The sequence below is a fragment of the Macaca thibetana genome, chromosome 6 (genome assembly GCF_024542745.1).
Source record: "Macaca thibetana thibetana isolate TM-01 chromosome 6, ASM2454274v1, whole genome shotgun sequence".
NCBI lineage: Eukaryota > Metazoa > Chordata > Mammalia > Primates > Cercopithecidae > Macaca > Macaca thibetana.
Window position 1 is genome coordinate 135,336,651 of NC_065583.1, and position 24,614 is coordinate 135,361,264.

Here is a 24,614-nt window from a genome sequence, read left to right on the forward strand (position 1 = left end):
TGTGACCCTGCTGTGTGCCCAAGTCATCTATTCGTATGGCTGTTCACGTCACCTGCATGAAAATATTTTCACTTTGTGTTAACCATAGTGATTTACAATTGTATGACTATTAAACTTTATTAAAAACAAGTTTAGAAAGTATCTTTAACAAAGGTGTGTTTATTTCCATATATTGCTCATTACATTTTTCTTGCCATAGTTTTATCTAAAGCCAAGTCAACATTTTTCTCTAAGGTATTTATTAGTAGTGTGTGTTCTTCAGATATAAAATCCCTCTGGTCAACATGCAACATTTGAGTATCTATTGGTACTGTATCTCTATGAAATATTTATGACATTTGTTAATAGCAAACCTCAACCTCCTGACCCCACATCCGAAGTTGGGGGCGATGTGGGGGAACATAGACAAAATTACAAAAACATTACTGGTCAAGCACATTGCAGCTAAAATCTATTGACTTTAAAATAGTATTGTATGTGAATTCAGAGTTTTAACATATTTGTGGATCTAAAGGAAAGGATCAAAGGCTAAGCTGAACACAGAGGGCACTAAATTAGCTAATAAGGCAGCTAGTGTCCCTGTTCTTGCCCCAGCCCTGTCATATCACTGCATCTTATTCTCTCAAACGTTATAAAGAATGATGAACTTAAAACTTCACGGGTTCCTGAAAATTGGTATTAAATTAAAAGCAGAGCAGCCAAAATTCTTTGCAAATGACTTCTCTGATAGAAAAAAAAATATTTCCAACCTGCTTCAGAGGAGAATCCTCTTTTAGGTGCCAAGGAAAGAGTGATAAAGATGCTGAGTGTATTAGTCAAGGTCATCTGAGAAGACTACTTTGTGGTTGATTCTTCTGAGCCCCTGAGTTGTCCAACATTATTGGTGTACCTGTAGCATGAATAGCATTGCAACCAATAACTTTTTGAATACAGCATGTAAAACCCTAACTTGAATGTTCATCAGATCATAACAATATCAGCTCAGCTACAAGTCTTCCCCAAAGTGGAGCTATTCTAGTCATATATTTACTTAGTTTCAAAGAGCAGGAATCCTGCAAAGGTGGAGAAGCGTTGGTGGTCCCCATGGAGAGCGCCATTGCCCATTCGCAGCCAAACTTCATCCCCTTTGGCTAGCTTCAGCACAGCATGGTTGCTGGATGTATCTGATTTGCCCTTCATTTCATAGCTGGAAAGAAAAAGAGGATCAAACTACTTAGTCTTTGCCATGAACAGCCAGCTCTTCACCAAAGTCTGTGCTCCCCTTTTCCCCTTCCCACAGGTATAATCCTGTGGCTAAGTTCTCGAAACAGCCTGTGAGCAGAAATGACCTAAGGCTGGCGAGTAACACTCTCACAAAACCCCTCCCTGATCCTTCTTATGACTGTCTGGAATGTTCATGACAATGACCAGAATGATCTTAGAAGCCATATGTTGAGTACTGGGTTCTTGGAGACTGTGGAAAACAGCTTTCTCTCTTCCCTGCTCCAACCCAGAACAACCCTGGACTGTTTCATGAGAAGGAAAGAAAGTTATAATATGTTTGAGCTATTCCACTGGGTTTTTGTTACAGCAATTTAGCTTCCCCTAACTAGCTAGAATTTGGTACAAAAGGAGACTGCTCCATAATGCAAACAAAAATAGGCTTGCACTGGCTCATGGTCAGGCAAGGAGCAATGGGGAAACAAATATCACGGTCTGGGAAAGCAGAAGATCCATGTTACACTGTGCAAAAACATTTGGGAAAACATGTTAACTTGGAAGATCTAATGCCTGTAGGCTAAGAAAGGGAAGTGACTGGAAAAAGCCAAAATACTCTGCTGCTTTTAGAAAGATGTTGCTACAGAAGATGAGCTTAGGCAAAACTAACTTGTTTGAAGAAGAAGAAGAAAATAGTGTCTATATGGTTGGGGCCTAACAAGGTTAAAAAAGCCGGGTGTTTTTATACCTGGAAGAGCAGTGATAAAGTTGATGTTTTCTCCTTAAGACTGCTCATTTAGCAGCCATGAAAAAGAATGAGTTCATGTCCTTTGTAGGGACATGCATGAAGCTGAAAGTCATCATTCTCAGCAAACTAACACACACAGGAACAGAAAACCAAACACTGCATATTCTCACTCATAAGTGGGAGTTGAATAATGAGAACACATGGACACAGGGAGAGGAACATCACACACCAGGGCCTGTGGCGGGGTCGGGGGAAAGGGGAGGGAGAGCAAAGGGGAGAGAGAGCATTAGGAGAAATACCTAACGCATGCAGGGTTTAAAACCTAGATGATGAGTTCATAGGTGCAGCAAATCACCATGGCACATATATACCTATGTAACAAATCTGCACATTCTGCACACGTATCCCGGAACTTAACGTAAAATTAAAAAGAAGAAAACTAAAAGAATACTCATTCAGTCAAATAGACACAGCTGTGGCACAATCTGATGGATTAAAAATATTGCCTTTCTACCCAAATCTATTGCTTTACAAGGCCTCAGGGTATTTCCATTAAATTGAGAGAAAGCCATGAAGACAAGGAATAGCAGGCTGAAAACTCAAGACAAGTACATGGAGTGTGGTTTAGTAACACATGTAACTGACTTGACTTAATCTCTTTAACAAACGAAGTAAAAGCCAGCTAAGTAAATAGAGTAAATAGAGTAAAAAATAGAGTAAAAGCCTGCTAAGTAAGTTTCTGAGGAAATGGGTTTACCAGAGACCCAAAACTGGACTCAAGAGGCTTGGGATGTTTGACTCAGTCTTCAAATTCGCACCAGCAGGAAGTGGGCTGTGAGAGAGCCCTGAGGAGGGCTTGCTCACCTTTCAGATGCGCTACAGAGAAAAGCAGACAGAGAAGACCCTCCTAGAGGACAGAAGCAGGAGCCAAAGAGAAAAATAGCCAACAAACCAATTGATGAAAAGTACTGCTCATTGACTAACTCAGGGCTTTGAGCTGGATGCATTATTTGTGCTTTACAGGCTGTCTCTCATAGGGTCAGAGCGATGGGCAGACATGTATTCTAAGTGTAGGAAGAAGAGTTCAGCAGATATTTGGAAGCCAGAGGGCAGAGAAGGCTAGCTGTTCACCAGAATCCCCTTTCCTTTCTTCCATTGGCCCTACAATTCCATGTCACCCTTGCATTTGTTGGGTGGAAAACAATGTGACTAAGTTCTCTGAACAGAATTCCTGATTCATAAACAGTTCCACAAGCTTGCAACAGGAACCTTTTTTCCTTCTGGCTCTGGCAATGACAATGACCAGAGAGAATTTCAAAGTCAGTTTTTTTTGTTGTTGTTTGTTGTTTTTTGTTGTTGTAATTGTTTTTGAGATGGAGTCTCGCTCTGTGGCCCAGGCTGGAGTGCAGTGGTGCCATCTCGGCTCACTGCAAGCTCCGCCTACTGGGTTCACGCCATTCTCTTGCCTCAGCCTCCCGTGTAGCTGGGACTACAGGCGCCCGCCACCACGCCCGGTGAATTTTTTGTATTTTTTTTTTTTTTTTTTTTAAGTAGAGACAGGGTTTCACCGTGTTAGCCAGGATGGTCTCGATCTCCTGACCTTGTGATCTGCCTGCCTTGGCCCCCCAAAGTGCTGGGATTACAGTGTGAGCCACCGCACCCGGCTCAAAGTCAGTTTTATAGATAGCAGGGCTGCTTTCATCAGCCTGGCTTCCTCAAAAAACAGGAAGAATAAACCCATTTCCAACCTGCACCCCTCCTACAACTCCTCATTCTTTCCCAACCTGAAAGTCTTCCCTGGACTGGTCAAGAAAAATCAACTTCTAGTGTGTTAGAGCTACTGGATCTCTTAGTTGTAACAATTTCACCTACCCTGACTCATCTTTCTGTCTTTTGGCATTTCACTCAGGTTAGGCTCCAGAAGTAAACACAGCAATTATCACACATCATCAAAAATAACAGAGAAATGCTAACAGCCACAAAATATTTCATAGATAACTCATGGCCCATTTAATTGTAAGAAAGGTGTTGGCTCTCTGCCTCTCTGCCACATTCCAAGCTAACATCAGAAGGTGTGGGAGAATGGGAAAGCAGAAAAAGGGGCAGAGAGAGAGGAGAAAAATAATGATTTATAAAAATAATCCAAATGATTGGTTATGGGGAGTGCTGCTAGTAATAAATGCAAGGCCTCTTATCAACCTGCTGATGCTCAAGTTCATCAGATTTATTTCTTCCCAAACAATAATGGTGATAATGTGGCCACATTGGTGCATGAGGGCTCGTATTGAGGACAGGGCCATGTCAGGCTCTATTGACTCCTATACACTTCCCTGTCATTAGGTGTTCCTTGAACAAACAATGGCAGCATGGATGAGACCCGTGATAGAAAAGACCACTCACCTATACATGCTGAAGACTGTATTGCCATTGTGCATTAGGTACACATACACTTCCTCAACATCTTCATGCTTCATCATGCTGAAGGTGAAGAAATACACACCTGAAAAAAGCAGGTATTTATCCATGTTGATATTAACATATTATACACTGAGGACCTGGAGATACCTGGAGATTTGCCAAATGCTTTCGCATGTCTTTTATTGATATTCTTTGTAGTATGGTGTTTCTCCTTGGCCTTGATCTGCAGGAATGTCCCTTTACTTACTCCCCTTCCAAGTGCTTTCAAGTGTTTTGAGACTTTCTCAATGTGTACACTGTGTATCCCGAATAAGACTTGAAAGTCTTTAAGGGAAGAGGCCTACCTCATTCTAGCTGTATCTCACCACCTTGTGCCCTGACAAAGTGCTTAGGGCAAGGTAGGTGTTGTTCCTGGGCATAGGTTAGCTATCATCCGCATCTACCACAGAACTCGTGTTACCAAGGTACAGAGAGGTTTGTGGTTGAACAACGATGCTCCGTAGCTTAAGAAAATGAGCAACTATAACAATACAACAGACGAGTATACTCACCAAAGGGGTTAGCCAAAGATAAGGAAATCCTGGAGCACAGAATAAATGTTTATGAGTTATAAAGATATGGTTCTGGTAATTTCTTATGCTATTCCTTGTATGTTGGTGAAATTATATACAATAAACAGAAAGACCCAACTTAGACTCAGTGACAGGACCTTGTCACTAAAAGTCTGTATCCTCTTCATTTGAAAAAGACCAACATATATTTTTGAAGATTTGAGTTATTTAATAAGAGCCTAGGGCTCCTAATTGAAAGCAATATAATATGACCTAATATACTCTAAATGCCAGCACACAGGATACTTTTACTGAATGATTAAGAAGAATCCAATAGCACACAGAAAAAACAAAAGGAAAATTTTTCAAACTCTAAATGATCTGGGATTTTGGTGTGCATTTTGGAAAGGTGAATGAACATAAGTCATCAAGCTCTTACTGATTTCCATGTTACATTTTAAACAAATGGCCTTTCAAGACAGTAACCCAGAAATAGCTTTAATAAAAGATAGTTCTATTTCTTTCTCAAAGGTGCAATCAAGTAAGATGAAAGTTGTAAGGGTGCCGTGTCAATTCACCTGATTCTAAGTCAGATTTAATGAAGAAGTATGATGGTGCTTTGTCTAGTGCCGAGAACGCATACTCAATGTTCTGGGAACAAAGGAAATGGCCTAAAAGTTTATCATGCCTATTCATATGCCTAGAGATTGGCCCACAGATGAAAAGTAAAGGCAGATAAAAATTAAAAGCCTCAAGGAAAATAGTTTATATGTGTTTAGTTTTTCACGTTTTACAAAATTTCATATTAGACACATACACGTACATCATTTTCAATACTTCAAGAAGATAAAGCTGAAATCAAAATGACAGGAAAATATATTAGTTTTTCTTACAAAATCATGACAACTGTTAAAAATAGATTGCAAAAACATGTTAGAAAGAGTAGACTAAAACACCAGATGGTGAATAAATGAAATGCCTGGAGTTGGAAATACCGAAGTTAGTATGTATTAGACCCACATGTGACTTTCCTGCAAGGGAAGCTACTGAAACCAGAGGAGACACACTTGCACTACAGTTTGGTGGTCTTTGTGTTGCTGTAATTTCAAAAACCAGCCTTCTCTGTCTCTTCACTCCCAAAGCTGGAAAGGATAAAATGGTCTTTTTGCAATCTATCGCAAAAATGGAGACTGAAACAGAAAACTGTGAGGGTCAAGTGACAGTGGTATCGCTAGAAGCTGAACGTCTGGCAAGAGAGCTCTAAAAAACTAAATTCTTACTTAGGCTTCAATTATAAAGCCACTTAATTCCATGGAAATGTGGACTAGGTATTTCTAGTCACTAATATAATCTGTGGCACAGATAGCATTTAACGGAATAGTTATAAGAAAATTACCACGTAAACCTTCAGAGCAGAAAATCACATAAGAACATTTAAAGATGATTTTCATGACATTAAGGTGTAATGAAAGATTGCTTCTATCATTTCATATCTCAGTTCATTTCTGACTTAAGTTGAGAAGAGAAATAAATCAAGGTGCCATTAAAAGCATTTGTGAGCATCTGACAGGGCCACTGCCTCCATCAGAAGTTTCTTCCTTTTAATTCTGGATACCATATAGAGAAATGAAAAGAACTGGAAAACAAAAACCAAATAAGTATCCACATTCTGCAACACTAAGAGACTGGAAGAAAATCAATGAACTTCAGAAATACCTGTAAGTGCTGCCAAATGCCCCTGAGGGTGGACAGAGTCACTTGGAGATAACACAAGTTTGGGCTGGGCTCTGAGGAGGCCAGGTGACAGCAGGTGTCACACAGTGCCAGGAGAAATGCACTCTCTTATAGTGAGGGCCATGTGGAAGTGCAATGCTGAAAACAAGCCGCTGTGAACAGGGCCAAGCGGAAGCAAAGGCTGTGTTTGGGGTGATGGTTGCTAGATACAGTGTAGGATGTGGAAAGAGGATCTGCAGTGAGTGGCCAATCTCAAAATTTGCCAGCAAAAAATAAATAAATAAATAAAATAAAATAAAATAAAGAAAAAAAAAAAGAAAGAGAAAAGAAAGAAAGAAAAAAAAAGGACTCCTGAAGGCAAGGGAACCAGGAAGCATAAGACTGGCTTCAGAAGCTTTCATGGACCCAGTGCAGTCTGGAGAGGCAGTGGAAGTGTGACCAAGGAAAACACACATCAGGGCCGTACTTAAAAGAATCCGTTAGTCCCCTGGCAGCAAGGGAGGGAGCCTTTGAGTTATCTAGTCTAGAAACTGCCCTGGTCCTTTCTTCACCAAGAAACTAGAGCATATAGCTGGTCTAGGAAAATCCAACTCATTCAATCATCACTTAATTTTTTTAAGTAGAAAAGAAAAGCAAAAATGACCCTAATGTATTAACTATACTCTCCAAGAAAAAATGTTGTCATGTAGTGGATGAAAAATGTAGCCATGAATTTATACTAATAAAGCAAATACCTCTATGAAAGAACATTATAGAACAAAAGGTGCGAACCCATGGTAGAAATGGCCAGACAATAAAAGGAATTAAAAGTTGGGGGCATCAGAAAAACCTGGTGAGATCTGAATAAAGTCCATAATTTAGTCATAGTATTGTACCTAGATTCATTTCTTTATTTTAATAATTGCACTTTGGTTATTTAAAACGTTAATAGTAGGGGAAGATGGCTAAAGAAAATATGATAACTTTGTATAATATTTTTATAACTCTCTCCTATAAGTCTAAAATTAATTCAAAGTAAAATGTTTGTAAAATGGGATTTTCTATTTATTGACTGTCCAGAAACTTGAAAGCACATTTTGTTGATAAGGCTATCAGGAAATAAGTGTTTTCATATCTTAACAATTTAAGTATATTGGTACAACCCTTATAGGGAGCAATTTGGCAAAATTGATAAAAATTATGGATATGTTTATACTGATAACATTCCTAAAACTTTAGCCTACAGATACACCTGTAAGTGATCAATTACAAAGTGGTATATTCTTGCCGGCATGGTGGCTCACACCTGTAATTCCAGCACTTTGGGAGGCTGAGGCAGGCGGATCACTTCAGGCCAGGAATTTCAGACCAGCCTGGCCAACATGGTAAAACACGGTAGTCTCTACTAAAACTACAAAAATTAGCCAGGTGTGGTGGCCTGGGTCTGTAGTTCCAGCTACTTGGGAGGCTAAGTGGGGAGGATCGCTTAAGCTTGGGAGGCAAAGGTGGCAGAGGTTGCAGTGGGCCGAGATGGCACCACTGTACTCCAGGCTAGGCTACAGAGTGAGACCCTCCCTAGAAAAAAAAAAAAAAAATCCACCACCACCACCAAAAAAAAACCAAACTGGAAACAACCCAAATGTCCAGCAATAAGGGAATCATTAAATATACTTTGGTACATCCAGCTATAAGAAAGAAGATGAAGTAATGATGTGAAAAGATTTCTAAAATATATTGTTAGTTTTTTTAAAAAGCAAAACACAATCAGAATGTAGACTGTCCTAGCTTTTATATAGAAATGTGAGAAGATATATTTGTATTCATTTGCATGAACAAACTCTTTTAACTTTTTAAATAAGTAAATGTATTACCTGCTCAATTTCTTTTAATTAAAAAAATAGGATCAGGCACTCCTTGAGGTGGTGGCAAGGGGAGGAAACAGTTATGACACATTTAAACTGACAATTATGTTTTAAGGACTTTTAAAGTCTGAGGTAACTATGTCCTCTTAAGAATTATTTAGCTCAGTCTAGATCAGAGTTAATAATATTAATGACTGTGGCCATATTTTAAAAACTATTTTTGTGTTTTCAGATTCTAATTCATTTACTTTGAAATCCAATAGAAATCTATATGAGCTGTTTGGTTTAACTTGAATCAGAAAAAAATAACTACCTTAATGTCTTCCTTTATTTCATACTCCCTTCCTCCTTCTTTTCCTCCCTCCCTTTCTCCATCCCTCCCTCTCTTCTTTCCTTCCTTCCTTGTCTTTATTATTACATTGATTAACTCAATCTTTATCCAATGTTTCCATCTCACCTGATACTGGGGCCCCAAATCTACCAGTCATGACATCAAAGAAGTTTCCAATGTTGGTCTCAACACTGCTGAAGATAATCCCACTGTTCTGATTGCTGAAGTGTGTTGCCAGAGAAGCCATGAATGCAATCTAGGAAAGAATTATTGGTCAATAAATAGGCAATTTATCTTAAAGAAGTCAAGTTTTTATGCAGATTAGTGTGTTAAACATTATACATAACAGCAAGATTGGGAATAAACATCAATCTATGGAGAAAGAAATAAATAAATTACGGTAATTCCTAACACTTGAATGCTATGCAGCCGTTAGACTGACAATGTCTGAACATAGGTTTCAAAGATTATTTGTCTTTCAAATGATTTTTGAAATATTAAAATTCTGTTATCAAATAATGCCAGAAAAATTTAGATGAAATTTTCCACTTACAGCCGTGAAATGCACATCAGCAAATTCAAGGATGTGAGAAACCCTATAGCCAAACATTTTAATTTTGGTAACCCCACATTATTTTTTCCCCAAGAGATACCTATTAATTTATTGTTTTTCTTTATATAGACAAGTTCTCACTACGTTGCCAAGGCTGGTCTCAAACTCCTAGGCTCAAGAGATCCACATTCCCTGGCCTCCCAAAGTGCTAGGATTATAGGTGGGAGCCATGGTGCCCAGCCTATCAATTTCTAATGAAATTAATTCTTTGAATACACTTTGAGAATTCTTGATGCTGATCTAAATGTGCATCTATATGAAATGAGAAAATATCTTCAATACACTGTTTACTCAAAAAGTAGACAACACAAGATCATTATTGTCTGCTACCAGACTTTATTAACTGTGTCTGTGTAGATGGAGTTATTGTGTGGGCAAATTCAGAAAAATATCTGCAAGAATATTCTTGAAATTATTAATAGCAGGTCTTTCTTGGTAGAAGTTTCATGGGAAAGTTTTCCTTTCTTCATTACACTTATAATTTTCAAGTTAGCATGTATTAATTTTATATTCAGAAAAAAAGATACAAATTTTAAAAATACAGAATTTTACTTATTTACATGAACAGACATTTAGGATAGATTGTCATTCATGAAATAAAGTAATAATATGTATATATGTTCCCATCATATTTAAAAGTAACACGTATATAAGTACGCATAAATCTGAAAAGTTATGTAACTGTATGTTAATAGTAATCATTTCTGGGCATGTTTTATTATTTTTGGCCCAGAAGTTTTCTAATTTTTTTAATGATGAAAAGATATTACATGAATAACCTTGAAAAGGTAAAAAGGAGTGTTTGCGGTTATCTAAAATACAGAAAAATGGTTTACTAAAATTAACAATCTTTTTTAATATTAGAACAGCAAAAATTTTTCGGCATGATTTTGGATGAAAAAATGTAATATTGGAACTGCAAAGTTTAGAGATAGGGGAATCTGAGAAGTCATTTAATGGTCAACACCCATTTCTGGGAATGGTTACAAATACTTTATGTGTAATCTTTTAAGGGACTTTGAAAGCCTCTGCTCAATCGGTAAAAGATCAGCAAAGAGAATTAACTTAAGAAACCAGCTCATATTGGCAACCAAGATGCTCTATGAGTTTGGGAATAAAGCTGTCTACTTGGGCCCAAAGATATGAGATTAAGGCCCATCTCTCTTAATTCTGTCACTTGGCAAGTCATTGAGTAATTGAGCCTCAAATTTCTATATCCCTTAAGTGGAGAATGGGGCACTACTCTTCCTCCTCCTGGCACCACTACTACTATTGTTACCACCTCTATACTACTAATGTCCAAAGACAGGGTTGAAGTTCAAAATACAAAATGTTAACAATAATTTTAAAAGCCTTGAGACAATTCCACCTGTCAAGAAAAGCTTTTGTCACTATTCACAATAGCAAAGACATGGAATCAATATAAACTCCCATTGATGATAGACTGGATAAAGAAAATGTGGTACATATACACCCATGGAATACTATGCAGCCATGAAAAATAATGAGTGTCCCTTGCAGGAACATGGATGGAGTGGGAGGCCGTTATCCTTAGCAAACTAATGCAGGAACAGAAAATCAAACACCGCATGTTCTCATGTATATGTGGGAGATAAATGATAAGAATACGTGGACATATAGAGTGGAACAACATACACTGGGGCCTGTGGGAGGATGGAAGGTGGGAGGAGGGAGAGGTTCAGGAAAAATAACCAATGGGTACTAGTCTTAATACCTGGTGATAAAATAATCTGTACAATAAATCCCCACGACACAAGTTTACCTATGTAAAAAACCTGCACATGTACCCCTGAGTTTAAAATAAAAGTTTTTTTAAAAAAGAAAAGCTTCTGCTTAAACTCACCATTGAAGAATGACTTGTGAAAGTCAAAGTCAAAAAACAAAACAAAACAAAAAAATATACCCTAGAGATCACTTACTGTATAGAGATAATCCCCATTTTACACTGCAGTGTATCATTATGTGCAGAAAAAAAAAAAAAAAAAAAGAAAGTCAAAGTTAATCCTTCATCCAAATGAGTCATTGAAACTGAGTGTAAGTTAGATTAATAAATTCTTTAACTTGCTGGGACCTTCAAAGAATGTGAAGTTCCCTCCTTCACAATCTGCCTACCCAAATGATTGTACTGTGATTTTAGGGTAAAATAGCTGATGGGACAAATTTAATAATTGCCCAGAATGTTCTCTATCAAACTGGCTACTCTAGGGCCCCTTCTCCATGGTTTACCATTCATAGGTTCTGGGTTAGAGTGTCTAGCTTTGAGATGTGTATCTTCTGTCTTATTAAATACCTTAACGTGGCTGAGTGGCATCTCTAGCCTTTTTGTTTGTAAATTTATACTGGCACATGGATCCCAGGTTGCTGAAATTATTAAACAGTATTTGGCTAGGCACGGTGGCTCACACCTGTAATTCCAGCACTTTGGGAGGCTGAGGCAGGCGGATCGCTGGAGGCCAGGAGTTCGAGACCAGCCTGGCCAACATAGCGAAATGCCGTCTCTACTAAAAATACAAAAAAATTAGCCGGGCATGGTGTTGCGCACCTGTAATCCCAGCTACTCCAGAGGTTGAGGCAAGAGAATCGCTTGAACCCTGGTGGAGGCTGCACTGAGCCAAGATCACACCACTGCCCTCCAGCCTGTGCACACACACACAAAACAAAACACAAATAGCATTCATTTAAAAGTTGCAAAACCCACAAAAAGCAGTGAGAGTAACACACTCACTATTCAAGTTATTTTAAACTTGAAAAACCAGAGCCCAGAAAAATGATGGAACTTATACAGGGTCAAACAACCACCATACACGCACAAACAAAAGACAGTTTCCCCCTAATTGATCTTTCAGGCAAGAATCGTTTTATAGTGTAGTTCTTCAAAAATCTCTCATGCTGCAGGATTTTATCTCAGTTACTTTATTTTTATCCACAAGTTACTTTTTTTGGGAAGACACTAGCCAGAAAGAAACTTAATTTTTTAAAAATGCTAGTTTTCAATGCTGATAGCAGTCCCCTGGAGGGGATCTATTTCAAAATATTAGCCCTCCTCCACCTTCCAGAAATAACCCAAAATTAGTAATTTTTCTTGTGACCTAACCTCACATTTACAAGTTTAAGATGTTGTTGGCAATAAGAACTTTAACAGTCATTTAAAAAAGAGATAAAGAATAGATGGGTACTTGAGCTTGGGATAAAATGTACACTTTTAACCTCATAAATTGATTTTTTAAACTTTATGCTGAAATGAATGTAATCTGGTCTGGAACACTGAGTGGATGACTCAAAACCGAAATCTTCCATTGATAAAGAAGATTCTGACAAGAAAAACTCAAGTAAAATTTATACCGCAAGGTCAAGCGTGGTGGCTCAAGCCTGTAATACCAGAACTTTTTTGGGAGGCCAAGGCAGGCAGATCACTTCAGGCCAGGAACTTGAGACCAGCCTGGCCAACATGGCAAAAACCTGTCTCTATTAGATATACAAAAATTAGCCAGGTGTGGTGATGCATGCCTGTAATTCCAGCTACTAGGGAGGCTGAGGCAGGGAATTGCTCAAACCTACGAGGCAGAGGTTGCAGCGTGCCGAGATCGTGCCACTGCACTCCAGCCTGGGCAACAGAGAAAGACTCTGTTTCAATAAATAAATAAATACAAATTATACCACAAAATCTGAGTTGAGAGAAAACATATATATCAATATTTATGTATGCATTAGTATATGTAAATATAACAACATTAATAAATAAAATATTATAACCAGACATTTCACCATTCCATTTATATATTTAAATGTTTTATATTTGAGTTGGCCCTAACTCTTATTACATCTTATTACATTCTTAAAAAAATCTCATTTCAGAAAACAGGAGATTAATTTATATTCAGGGTTGCCTTGGATTTGGTCCTATGTGGGTCTTAGATCTCACTCTTCATAAATGTCTCCCTAAGAATAATATCAAAGTCCTCCTTTTGGACAGCATGGGCCTTATGCAAACATCCTGTGACGTAGAAGAACAAACTGAGACTCAGATTTACTCAGGATTGGGGAAGACTTGAGGAAGCACTCGAACATCCTGATTCCTGGCCCCTCGTGGTCAGGGAGGTTGGAAAGCCACCAGGAGATGTACCGAGGATGGTTTACCTGAAGTTCTGGTGGAATCCCTGGGTAGCCCTTCTCTCCTTTGGGGCCATGCTGCCCCCGCTCCCCTCGAGGCCCCAGGTCACCTTTGTCGCCCTTCTCACCTTTGGCTCCTTCATGGCCGGTGGCTCCATTGTTGCCATTGTTTCCATGGTTTCCTTAAACAATCAGATATTATCACATGAGAAAACCCAGTCGCTCATACTTACCATCCATTTCTAGACAAACTGTCCAAACTCACTTATGAAAGGGGCCCATTCGAAGCAATCCCAACTATAACCAAGGGATATCATCATCTAAATAGGGCGCCAGGCTCTGAAAGAAGCCTTAGACACCGTAAAGCTCCAAAGCCTGTTCATCCTTTGAAGCAAGGCTTAGAGGAAAAATTGTGTAGAATTCTAATTATGACATTATCATTTAAAATAGCCAAGACTGGAAAGCACATATATAATCACCAATACTAGGAGGGCATGATGTGTTCTAGAAACTATGTTATATAGTCATAAAAAAGAAGGCTGAAGAAAAACATTTAATGATATAGTGATATTCATGATATTTTTAGATTTTAAAGTTATAAGTGGCCAGGTACCGTGGCTCACACCTGTAACCTCAACACTCTGGGAAGCCATGGTGGGAGGATCACTTGAGCCCTAGAGTTTGAGACAAGCTTGAGCTATATGGCGAGATCCCATCTTTACAAAAACAGAAATTAAAAAATTAGCCAGGTGTAGTGGTGCGCACCTGTAGTCCCAGGTATTTGGGAGGCTGAGGCAGGATGACCTCTTAAGCATAAGAGGCCAAGGCTACAGGGAGCCTGGATCATGCCACTTCACTCCAGCCTGGACAAAAGAGCCAGACCTTGTTTCAGGAAAAAAAAAAAAGTGATGAGTAAATAGAGATAACATGATACTCTCTTTGTTTGGAAAAAGATGTATTTATGTATTATATCCATAGGGAAAAAAAGACAAGAATAAGTTACAGAAAAATATTCACGGAGATTCTTTTCTAAATGTGGAACATGAGTAATTTTCATGTCATTCTGTGTATTTTCCTGTCTCTGAAGTTTTCTACAAAAAACACATACCACTTTTACAACTGAGGAAAAGGTAAACTCATTCATTAAACAAATTACAGCAATGATTTTGAAAGCAAGAGTTGGAAAATAATTTTAACTTTTCCCTTTGCCACCAAGAGACAATTTCTACACCTCTTCTTTATTTTTAATGTTTGCTAAATGTCAGGCTTTTTGCTGTTTATTTTGCATGCTACTCTTGGTCGGTTATCATACCAGGCTTACAACCTTTCCAAATGCTCAATACTAAATTGAGCTAATTAACATATGCATGAACTTTGACTGTGTTTACAAATTAATGTGTTCAGTGACAAAGCCATTTCCTGGTTAGAAAACATTTAACCAAGGCCAGCCTTATGTGTAACCTCAGAAGAGTTAAGACCTGAGAAGATTTTACAAGGGTCGAAATAGTCCCTACCCTACATCATTGCACCTGCTGGCTGCTGTCCTTGATGGCCAATGACATAGATCCCAAGCCAGTAAATGTAGTTTAAAGTTTAACATAAGATTTTCTTGCTGTAAATTTGTTTTTGTGCAAGAAGCTACTCAAAAGTAGAAAAAAATTTGAACCACATTTGATCAATATTAACATCAATGAGAGTAAGTCACAGAAGAGCCAGTGGACTTTGGCCAGACCCTGAGATGAGGTCCTACCCTAGGGATTAACCTGAGGATGAAGACAATAAAACCCAAGGTAGGCTTGAGAGCCCCAAATTGAGGGGACCTGGGCTACCCTTTCCTGGACTGACCCAGGTACCAGCAGGCCCGCGGCACTTTCCTGTGCCTGGCGGCCCTGGTACGGTACAGATGGCTGAACTGTTGGCCTAGTGGGGTCTGATGTAGCTCCAGAGCCTTCCCCATGCCACTACATGGTACTGGAGCCTAAAAATGTTTCCATGAGGCCAAGAGTGGCATGAGAGTCAACTACGAGATGACTGAACATGGAGAGACCCTGAGACTGGAGGAAGAAGCACTTAGCTGGACCTAGAGTCACACAGAAGGATGCACAGCTCAGTGACTGGCATTGAGATGGCTGTAGCCCAGACCGGTAAGCTTTCGGCTATACTCTGCCCTTCATAAAGTGCGCTGTGGCAGATATACTGGAAAGAAGACTATGACCTGATCGTTTCAGACTTAGTGCTGGTGAGGAGACTCCCAGCCTATGAACGTGGTACTCCAGGATGCCATGAGTCTAGTGGATCCTTTGGATCACACCGAAGTGATCCCAAATTATTTAGGTTTGCCCTTTCCTCCTACTTTAGCTCAGGCTGCAATTAGATTGACAGCGTGTCTTGCTCATCCTTACCTGGAATGCCAGGAGGGCCCGGTGGCCCAGGGGGGCCTTGGTAGCCTCGAAAGCTGTAGTCTCCATGACAACACTTACTGCAGTCTGGGGGTAGTCCTCCGGTTTGTGGAGACTAAAAAGACAGAAAGAGAAGCTTCAGAACAAAAGGTACTTATGAGCAATTAGGATTTCTAAATTTTCACTGACCTTGACCCTTAGGCAAGCTTAACTCCAATCAATCACAGCAAGATCAGAAGAGATGGGATGTGGCAGAGATATCAGTGGCAAAGGGTCAGGGAGTAGCTAAGGTCAGTTGATGATCAAAGGAAAAGGCAACAAGAAAGTCAATAGAGGAAGATGCTCTTTGAAAAGGTGTGTAGGTGGAAGTGGGAAGTTGGGTCCTATTTCTGGAAAGTGCCTTCCTGTTGCTACTGTAACAGCAAAGGAAGAAACTCCTTCAGAAGTGGACTTGGAAGCCTTTTTTCTTTTCCAACTGCCATAGCCCCAGATGTAGCTAAATTGAGTAGATGGTCCTCAAATTACAAGAATTATCCACTTCAAACACGATTTTTAAATGCTTACTATATCCATGATACTAAGTTAAGAGCTAGACTAAGATTTCCTGGAAATTCTGAATAGTAACACTAGTTTTTCAAACAGCCATAGAACACTTAAATTGTCTTAGAAAACGAAAGAAATAAAGTATTCTTTAGTCCAATACATTTATTTATTTGTTTAACTGACAACTAGAAATTACATGTATATTTATCATGTATAACATGTTGTTGTAAACTAAGTACACAGCGTAAAATACTAAATTGAGCTAATTAACATATACATTGTCTCATATACTGTTTTTGTAGAGAGAGCACTTAAAATCTACTCTCAACAATCTTCAAGAATATAATACATTGCTATTAGCCATAAGTCCAATACATTTTTATTAATTATCTACATCTTGAAACAACTTTAACTTTGTAAGTAAATCAACTATTTAACATGATTTCTATTTCCCACATTCCACTTTAAAATGTGAAATAATTAGGCCAGGCATGGTGGCTCACGCCTGTAATCCCAGCACTTTTGGAGGCCGAGGCAGGTGGATCACCTGAGGTTGGGAGTTGGAGACTAGCCTGGCCAACATGGTGAAACTCCATCTCTACTAAAAATACAAAAATTAGCCAGGCATGGTGGTGCATGCCTGTAATCCCAGCTACTTGGCAGGCTGAGGCAGGAGAATCACTTGAACCCAGGAGGCAGAGGTTGCAGTGAGCTGAGACAGCACCATTGTACTCCAGCCTGGGTGACAAGAGCAAGACTCAGTCTCAAAACAAAAAAAAAAAAAAAAAAACAAAAAACAAAAAAACCTGTGAAATGATTATCCCACTCTTTGAACCAATATTTTATAAGCATTTAATGGGTACTAAATATGCTCAAGTATGATGCCGAGTGAAATGCTTATTTACACAAAGATAAATTTCTAAAATATATGCTGTCTAAGAGCTAAAGACTTAGTGGAAGTTGATTGGCAGAAAAGTTAAAGTTGCTTATGAAATTTGAACTCTCATCTAAATTGGCAACTTGCCTTTTAATTATGTCATACAAAATACTCGTGGAAATGTTCTTAGACATCAATTATAATTCAATGGTCTTTTGAAAACAGCATGTTGTTGCTAAGAGATTCATGAAAAAAACGAAGTAAAGGAGGGAAAAAGGAGGACAGGGAAGAAGAGAAAGAAAAAGGAGACACAGAGGGAGGAAAAAAGAATTTAAAATTCAAGTTGCATTTATCACTAAAAATTTAAGCAGAAAACTGGGTCAAAACTTCACACCGTTAAACATTTAGACCTTACTTTCTTTTCTTTCTAAAAATGGGCTTGGATTTTGTTCTTACTCTCTCACTGCTTTTTCCTAAAATTTTCCACAAAGCTATTCAGGGAAAACACTGAACAGTATCTGTAGCACAAGCATTCTCCTGCAACAGCTCAGAACCCAAGTCTTGCTGATCAGGAGCTATAACTTAGAGCTAACTCCTAGTCTTGTCTTCAGTCTACCAGGCTGAAACCTGGACAAGAACTAACTAGAAAGTATGAAAACCTTCTGTCAAATTGGTAGGGGAAGAAAAAATCAACTAAAGCCATTGGTTTGAGGTGAGGGATTTCATCTCAGTGATTTTATCTGAGGGATTTCAGGACACTTGGAAAGTCAAAGACACCACGGCACGCCCCACTTTCTAATCCAAAATTGTAATCTGAGAAGGAAGGATTCCATATTTCCTGTTATGGTTTTGCTAATGTGAAATTCAGCCTTTTAAACCTCAGAAAATCCAGGGCTCTGCCAATGATGAATTTTAAGGATGGAAAAGGGAGGAGAAGGAGGGAAAATCCTCAAGTGGAACCATTGATGTAGGAATGGAATGGAAATTCTGAAATGCTTAGGAATGTTGAAACACCCACTGGATGTAACTAGAATTTCCATCATGGTGCTGCGTGACCTTAGAGAAGTCACTGTTCTCCAGACATCTTTTTTGTTTGTTTTGTTTTTGGCTATTAAATTGGAGGATTGGATGAGGTGGTGTTGGTGCACAGAAAATGACTCTTTAAAATACGTGCTTCCACGTGTTGAGTGCTTTGGAAATGGAAGGCTTCAGAAATAAGCCATGAAGATAAGGTGAGCACAGGGAGGATGGAAGGCTCTGTGGAGCAGGACAAAAGCTCACTTGACCTTGATTTTCAGTATGAATGCAGATCATGAGAGAGGGGCCTCATGATCCTTCTGACCTTTAGTGTTTTAATAAAGAGGTGTTGGAAGAGCTATCATAGGGAAAACTGGCTTGTGGCAAATCTCTTATTAAAAAAAAAGAAGAGAAAAGAAAGAAAGAAGCCTCAGATCCAAGGTCTCTCTCTGACCTTTCCCTGCCTCCCAGTCTCTCTGATCCTCTTTCCAGAAGTGCCGGGAGGGACTCTGTCTGGAATTTCTTTATTTGACTAAGGAAGTGTCTTTCCAAAAGAAATGCAATTGTCTTACGACCCCCTCCTTAGGAATCTCATCAAATAGCCAGGAAAGATCAACCACTGGAGAAGCAAAGATACTGGGAGTCATCACAAGGCTCAGACAGGCTTTTCTTCTATTTCCTGAGGGCAGCTAGAAGCCATAATCTGGGAAGCTTTAAGACAACCTCTGTTCACAGTAAATTTCTCTCCCTTCCCTTCTTGACACTGTTACAGTAGGTAGCTACTCAGACACGAGCAGGGTAGGGGAGGGCTCTACCTGACCAGGAATGTCAGGTGATCATCAGGTGATGATCAAGTGGCTTTTAACTGTCTCTAAAATAATAATTGGTTGCAGCCAGTGCCAGGGAAAGGCAGTCTTCGTAAAGATAGAAAAAACCTGAAACTGGTTATCAGCAGCTTCCCAATAAGATCTCAGGAGTTGGGCAAGTGGGCTCAAGCATGTGCACTAAGAGGCAAAATGGCAGTTTAAGTGGCAAATGACCACCTAGGAGCATTTGGCTAGTAAGGGAAGAATACCTCAAGTGAGCATGCTTACAACTCCAGTAAACACACTGTGCATGCTCACCTCCCAAGTAAGTGCTGGCAGGCCACTGCACATGTGGACAACCCACCCCAAGGGAAGAATCAAGGCAGAAGTAATGCAAGACCCCATGAGTATGCCAATGTAAAAAACCCCAAGTCAAAAGGTCAAACCGTGCACTTGTCTTTCAAGTTGCCCATTTGGCCCTCTTCCAAGTATACCTGCCTTCCTGTTGTTCCTGCTCTAAAGCTTTTTAATAAACTTTCATTCCTGCTCTAAAACTTGCCTTGGTCTCTCCTTCTGCCTTATGACCCTCAATGAAATTGAGGAGCCAAGAATTGACGTTGCCGCAGACCCACATGGATTCACTGCTGGTAACACCACCTCCCCCAGGGCTCAGAGGAACTTTGTAATTTACTTCTACATTCCCCAACTCCCCGCTACCCTACATGGAAGGGTGTGTAAGCATGCATACTGCATTGGGCTATTGGGAAATCATCCCCATGTGATTCCCATGTGCTATGCACATTAAGTAAATCTGTATGTGTTTTTCTCCTATTGATCTGCCTTTGGACAGTTCATTTTCAGAGAATCTTCAGAGGATGAAACAGGAGATTTCCCACTTTTTCCCTACAATTGTCTTGCATTTTTTTCCAGCTCTACAATGCAAAGATACTAAAGTATTTTCCAAAGCTTCAAATAATAATTTAGAAACATTTTGTTTTTAAAGTCTAGTATCTAGGCACAAGAATTCAGCTGCAGGAGATGAGGTTGCTCAATGCTAAAGTCAACTAGGATTGGAAGTGCAAGACCAGGCTATCTGAGGGCGCTTTAATTGCACAGAGCTGCCACCAGAACAGTGAGAGACTTCTGGTTGCTACTAATCAGGCGCCTCATGAGAACCCTTCAGCAACATTGCATTACAGGTTCCTTCCTCTGGCCTTATCTTTCAAAGTTCAGTCGAATGAAACAATGCTTGTGAGCCTTTTGCTGGAGCTCTTAGAACAAGTTGGACAGGATGTGTTAATTCAGAAGTTTTCTCCTAGGTAAGGGAAAATTACATGTAGGTAGTTGCTATTTATGATCTCCTTAAGTTTATCATCCCCTTTCCCAAAAGCGGGTCAAATTTGTATGCAGAAGGCCTGTAAATCTGCAGCATGGGAGAAAGAGTTTCTCTCTAAGACACGCTCCATCAATTTTGTAGATGGAGGCCTAGGGGTAATGATGCAGAATGGAGCTCTACTGCTAGTAAGTGACTTCTAGGAAGGAGAGTCATAGCTCCTTTTTTTAAACCTCCTGCCCCAAAAAAGGGAAAAGAAAGAAGAGGAAGGGAAGTGGGAAGAGGGAGAAATGGGTATCCAGGAGAAGGAGGGGAGATTGATAAAGGTGAATGACAAAGAGGCTGCAGAGAAGAAAATACCAGGAAAAGAGAGCCCAGGTCTGCCCACCCCAGATCTCTGGCCATTGTACTCCACCATGAACCCACAGCCAGAGCATCTTTCCAGACCATATATCTGATTACCTCACTGTCCTGCTATGAACAAACAAAGCCTAGCTAGCAAAGCAAAATCTAAGCTCCTAAACCAGCTAGCAGAATCTTCCTTGGCACTAACATTGTGTAACACCCCGTCCCCACCAGTCCCCACCCCTGCATCCCTAACCCAGGAGCTTCAGCCACAGCCAACCCCTCACAGGCTTTCCAGTCTCTGTTGCAGCACTTTTTTTTAAAATCTGCTGTGGATAGTCATTCTTTTAATCTCATCTTTTGAGATCCAACTCAAAGACTATCAGTACTTTGACACTTTTGCCCAACTGCCTTTTATGTACTGACTTTATTTAACACATGGCATTTAATTAAACTTAATTTAATTAACAAAAATTTGTCTCTACTATAGCACTTCAGGATTGTTTGGACATGGGAGCTCAGGCAAATTTATCTTTATATATCCCTGGCCCCCCTTTTAAAGTTTGGTACAAAGTAGAAACACAAGAAATGCTTGGGAACTGAATGAATAAGAGGAAAAGTGAATTGTGATCAAAGAAGAGGGTCAGGGGAAGTAGGGAAAGAAGGAAGAACGTAGCACAATCCTCAATTCAATCTGTGGTCTCCACAGCCATTGGTAGAGGAGTTGTATTGAAAAATTCCAGAATATCAGTAACTCTAAATATCCTCAATATCTCCTGTTGGTGGTTTGTTTGAAAATACTTCAGGAACCTAGAAGCTAGAGTGAAGGAGAAATGTGATTTGGATTTCAGTGGCCTGCTGGCTGTCGGTTGTCAGGACATAATGACCAAAGACAACCTTTAACTTCCTTCTGCTTCCTCTGGGGGAATCACACTGCCATGGTCAGGAAGGATACCATCTGTAAAATGGAAAGTCCAGATCAAGTCTTGGACGGAAGTGAAAATATCTTCACCACAAAACAAAAACAAACAAAAACCTACACGCAAATCAGTGTTAATCATTACCCTTCAGCCAAAAGATTGTCAGATGCACAGACAATCTCTAAAAGTGGCTTTCAAAAGATAGGATCATATTTAGAGATTATCACTTCTTCTATGGCTCCTTAAAGAAGCAATTTTCTCTGGATACATCCCCCACAGAATGGTTTGGACAACTGCATTGTGTGGTCAAGTTAAAAGCTCTGGGTTAGTTTCAGATCTGCAACTGATTCTGTGTATGATCTTGATCTGATCATATAACCAACCAACCCACCCAAACTTCTGAATCTATGGTAGGAAGGATTTAGATTTCAATTACATGAAATTCTTCAGGTCCTATTTAATGCATTAAAGTAATCAAATCTTATAGTAAAAACCTATGTGTTCAAATATCATGTAACTCAAAGTAACTCTTCTTGCTCCCTCCATCAGTTTTCAGCACACTACACGCCTAGAGGGTAATTCAAAATATGTCTCGTCATGTACTTAATATTTTAAATTACACTGAGTGTCACCAATTTGCAATTCACTCTACTGAAATCTTAACTCACTCTTGTACTACCAAGATTTAAAGGTATTTCCTTAGAGCTGAATTTATAACCTGAGAAATAGATCAAGTCCTCTGTGATTATCAGGCATCAAATCATGCTATAAGGTTTGCATTTCGAACAGTTTATTTTTTATTTAACTCTTTAATTCTTTTTAAAACAGGCTGAACAGAGAAGCTTAACAATCTAGAATGCTATTAATCAAATAAACAAGACTGCCATGAAATGTGACAGCACACTCACAAATCAAAGTAAAAAAACTTTGATTGCTTTTGACAAACTCAAAGGGCAGCTTCTCCCTGCTGGAAGGGGTTAAGAAAGTCCAATTCTCTTAAGAACAACGAATGATTGTCTACAGTGACCCATCTATCTGCATGGGTCAGCACTCCTTTCCGGACCAACAGAGCAAGAAATAAATCAAGTCCCAGCATAGCAGGAAGCTGGCTGGCCGGGTTCCCCTTTCTGATGGGGTGATGCTACGACCACTATCCCATCACATCATTGCTGCCTCTGCTGATTTTCTAACAGAGACCAACAGTCTCTCTTGTACCGGAGAGCAATCCAGAAAGAGATTCACAAGCAGCTTAGCGAACTTCTCGGAAGCATTCACTGATTCTAAGAATCTTAGCCAAAAAAAAGAACAACAACAACAACAGCAGCAGCAACAGAACTCATTAAGCTTTCACAGATATCCTTAGAAGAGAATTCTGAGTACCTGGCCCCAGAATGGGGTGATCTGGGCTAGGTCATCTACCTCGGGGTGCGGTAGCTCATCTGGTCTCAGGGATTTTAGGTCTGTAGAAGTGTTATTATCCACAGTCCCAGTTTTAGGATGGCTCCGCTCTCTCACTTTCTCCCTCCTGGAGCCGCTACGGCCAGTCTGCTGGTGGCTTTGCACTATTCTTGCCACCACTTTATTAGTTCTTCCGCTCACCTCCATGTATTCATCTTGACACAGGCAAAGAGGGAGGAAAAACAAAGCCAGCAATTGCCAATAGACGAGCTGCCTCCAAAGCATGATTCTCAATAGAGCCTCAGAGCTTCCCTGAGAAGACAGCAGGGCTCCAGGAGCGTGGTCTCCTCGGGCAGATGCCAGGACTGGAGCTGAGAGCTGCAGTGGCGGAGTGGTTTTATACTTTGGTGTGTAATAAATAAGGCTGTAGGCATGCCAGAGTGACAGCAGCCCTCCTCCCCAGGCAGAACAGCCCCCATTCATCATTTTCCCACACCACAGGCAAGAACGATTGTGTGCACAGTTCCCAGTTGGCGAAATTCATAAATGTCACACCTTGGCACGTTTCTGTTGAAGTGTGAAGAAAACATACACAACCAGCTGGGAACAGAGAGCATGTGTCCAGCGGTTTGCTTTTGTGATTAGACATGGAAAGGCTGTGTATTTGCAGTCTAAAAAGCCTTTTGGAAAAACCTACCGTTGCGCTTGCCAGGAAATTCAGGCTTAACTGCATCAGTTTCGTCTGAAATGGCAGTGGGAACCCATTCAGGGCTTTCACGACAGCTCTTGCTTTCTAGTTGTACTGTTAGTATTTCCCCACTTTAGCCCACTTAAGATAACTCATTTCCCCTTCCAGAAGGCAGTGGCAGAAGGCAGTTAGTTGCCTACAAAACACTGAGCAGGATTCAGGTGCAGTGCCTCTGGGTTTAGCGAAGGTATTTCACTATCCTCAGCTTTACTTCTTTTCCCCATGACTTCCCAAAAGCCAAAATTAAATCAAAGTTCACCAAGTCACTTATTGTCAGATGAAGATATAACACTCTGCTTTGTGTTAAGAGAAGGCTGTCTCTGGCTCCTCTTTCTTTTGACATATTCTGATTTAAAATAGAAACGGCACCAGGCACAATGGCTCATGCTTATAATCCCAGCACTTTGAAAGCCCAAGACAGGAAGATCCCTTGAGCCCAGAAATGTGAGGCCAGCCTGGGCAACTTAGCAAGACCCTGTCTCTACTTAAAAAATAAATAAATAATAAAATTGAAGAAGTGGAAAGCACCAAACACATTATTTCGAACACAGCATACCCAGAGCAAGAGGAATCTCATGTTCTTTGCTTTAGTTGCTATACTTTTATTAATTCAGCCAAAAAGCGAATGGACATTCCTAATTGCTTCGGGATAATAAATTAAGAG

General features: G+C 39.8%; 1 protein-coding gene across 3 annotated transcripts; it reads right to left on the reverse strand.

The window, feature by feature from the left end:
• Positions 1–139: 139 nt before the first annotated feature.
• Positions 140–23,822, reverse strand: C1QTNF3 (C1q and TNF related 3). 3 transcript variants are annotated; one of them, XM_050793855.1, is made up of 6 exons: positions 23,185–23,822; positions 15,967–16,078; positions 13,592–13,746; positions 8,947–9,076; positions 4,346–4,445; positions 140–1,186 (listed from the first exon to the last, which is right to left on the reverse strand). In XM_050793855.1, exons 1-6 carry the CDS (start codon positions 23,686–23,688, stop codon positions 1,027–1,029), a joined length of 1,161 nt encoding a protein of 386 aa, XP_050649812.1. In that variant the 5' UTR covers positions 23,689–23,822; the 3' UTR covers positions 140–1,026. The 3 variants fall into 3 exon arrangements, with proteins under 3 accessions (XP_050649812.1, XP_050649813.1, XP_050649814.1); XM_050793856.1 differs by having other exon boundaries at positions 23,404–23,811; XM_050793857.1 differs by having other exon boundaries at positions 13,693–13,746; positions 23,224–23,320.
• Between the last annotated feature and the right edge of the window lie 792 nt (positions 23,823–24,614).

Coding starts and splice junctions, on each gene's coding strand:
- C1QTNF3 (XM_050793855.1), bottom strand. CDS start 23,688: ATGATGAATGGGGGCTGTTCTGCCTGGGGAGGAGGGCTGCTGTCACTC. Junction 9,077..13,591: donor GGATTCCACCAGAACTTCAG/GTAAACCATCCT, acceptor ATTCTTTCCTAG/ATTGCATTCATGGCTTCTCT. Junction 4,446..8,946: donor ATTTGGGGCCCCAGTATCAG/GTGAGATGGAAA, acceptor TGCTTTTTTCAG/GTGTGTATTTCTTCACCTTC.